General features: G+C 46.2%; 1 protein-coding gene across 1 annotated transcript; it reads left to right on the forward strand.

The window, feature by feature from the left end:
* Positions 1–409: 409 nt before the first annotated feature.
* On the forward strand, positions 410–2,463 carry LOC105813957 (WW domain-binding protein 11-like). The gene is given in 3 exon segments (XM_012648806.1): positions 410–1,445; positions 1,448–2,329; positions 2,332–2,463. Coding segments are annotated over 3 exon segments (1,902 nt in total). The 5' UTR covers positions 410–547; the 3' UTR covers positions 2,454–2,463.
* The last annotated feature ends 10 nt before the right edge of the window (positions 2,464–2,473 follow it).

A 2,473-nucleotide genomic window follows, 5' to 3' on the forward strand; every position in this document is an offset into this window, starting at 1 on the left:
GGTTGATAATTTGTCTTTTTATTCCATTTTTCTAGTAATTCATTTTGAATGCATTTTTAAAATATCATGACATGTTGGAGGGAGGGAAAACTGATTCTCCATCATAGAAAGTCTGAGAATCATTGCTTTATATTTTATCTCCATTTTCAGCATATGGGGAAGGAGGCAGCATAAAAGTTTGTTTTTGTTTTTATTTTTTCATCTGATTTGTTTATGTGCATACATAATCTAAATACATGAGAAAGTTATTTTGATACATGCTATGTCATATGTTTAAACATTATTTATAAAAACTAATTTTTTAGAGCAACAAAATGGTGGATTGGGAAACTCCAATCCCCTCCACAAAAATATTTTTAAAAAAAAAACCCAAAAGGAGGTTTCAAGATGGCGGTGGCTGGTTGGTTGACCGAGAGGCTGACTGAAAGGCCCTAGAAAGTAAAAGAGGCTGGGAGTTGCCCCCTCCCTGCTTCTCACAGCTCTGGGAGCCCAGCAGAAGTGGTTTTTTTTTCTCTTAATGAACAAGTAAACCACACAGATTGTCAACATGGGACGGAGATCTACATCATCCACCAAGAGTGGAAAATTCATGAACCCTACAGACCAAGCTCGAAAGGAAGCCCGGAAAAGAGAATTAAAGATGAACAAAAAACAGCACATGATGGTACGAGCTGCAGTTTTGAAGATGAAGGATCCCAAACAGATTATTCAGGACATGGAGAAATCGGATGAAATGGAATTTAACCCAGTGCAACAGCCACAGTTAAATGAGAAAGTACTGAAAGACAAGCGTAAAAAGCTGTGTGAAACCTTTGAACGTATTCTACGACTTTATGAAAAAGAGAATCTGGATATTTACAAAGAACTGGGAAAGCTAGAAGTAGAATATGAACAGAAGAGGGCTCAACTTAGCCAGTATTTTGATGCTGTCAAGAATGCTCAGCATGTGGAAGTGGAGAGTATTCCTTTGCCAGATATGCCACATGGTCCTTCCAACATTTTGATCCAGGACATTCCACTTCCTGGTGCCCAACCACCCTCCATCCTTAAGAAAACCTCAGCCTATGGACCTCTAACTCGGGCAGTTTCTATCCTTCCTCTTCTTGGACATGGTGTTCCACGTTTGCCTCCAGGCAGAAAACCACCTGGCCCTCCCCCTGGTCCACCTCCTCCTCAAGTTTTGCAGATGTATGGCCATAAAGTGGGCTATGCCCTAGATCTTCCTTCTCGTAGGTGAGATGAAGACATGTTATATAGTCCTGAACTTGCTCAGCGGGGTCATGATGATGATGTTTCCAGCACCAGTGAAGATGACGGCTATCCTGAGGACATGGATCAAGATAAGCATGATGACAGTACTGACGACAGTGACACTGACAGATCAGATGGAGAAAGTGAAGGGGATGAATTTGTACACCGTGATGATAATGAAAGAGACAACAATGAAGAAAAAAGTCAGGTCTAAGTGTATGATTTGCAGATATGTCTGGAAAATCAAGGAAGAAAAAGAACATAAAGGAGCTGACTCCTCTTCAAGCGATGATGCTTCGCATGGCAGGTCAGGAAATCCCTGAGGAGGGACGGGAAGTAGAGGAATTTTCAGAGGACGATGATGAAGATGATTCTGATGACTCTGAAGCAGAAAAGCAAGCACAAAAACAGCATAAAGAGGAAGCTCATTCTGATAGCACATCTACTGCTTCACAGCAGCAGGCTCCCCCACAGTCTGTTCCTCCCTCTCAGATACAAGCACCTCCCATGCCAGGACCACCTCCTCTTGGACCACCACCTGCTCCACCTTTACGGCCTCCTGGACCCCCTACAGGCCTTCCTCCTGGACCACCTCCAGGAGCTCCTCCATTCTTGAGACCACCTGGAATGCCAGGACTCCGAGGGCCTTTACCCCGACTTTTACCTCCGGCACCACCACCAGGCCGACCCCCTGGCCCTCCCCCAGGTCCACCTCCAGGTCTGCCTCCTGGCCCTCCTCCTTGGGGACCTACACCAAGGCTACCTCCCCCTGCACCTCCAGGTATCCCTCCACCCCATCCCGGCATGATGTGCCCACCTTTGGTGCCTCCACTTGGACCTGCCCCCCCTGGGCTTTTCCCACCAGCTCCCTTGCCAAACCCTGGGGTTTTAAGTGCCCCGCCCAACTTGATTCAGCGACCCAAGGCAGATGATACAAGTGCAGCCACCATTGAGAAGAAAGCCACAGCAACCATCAGTGCCAAGCCACAGATCACTAATCTCAAGGCAGAGATTACTCGATTTGTGCCCACTGCACTGAGGGTACGTCGGGAGAATAAAGGGGCTACCACTGCTCCCCAAAGTCAGAGGATGATTCTGCTGCCAAAGCAGCCCCCAAATATGGTCCTTCTGTTCCTGTCTCAGTACAAACTAAGGATGATGTGTATGAAGCTTTCATGAAAGAGATGGAAGGGCTACTGTGACAGATTTTGATGCCAGAACA

Source organism: Propithecus coquereli, unplaced genomic scaffold, assembly GCF_000956105.1.
Source record: "Propithecus coquereli isolate 6110/MARCELLA unplaced genomic scaffold, Pcoq_1.0 Scaffold294, whole genome shotgun sequence".
NCBI lineage: Eukaryota > Metazoa > Chordata > Mammalia > Primates > Indriidae > Propithecus > Propithecus coquereli.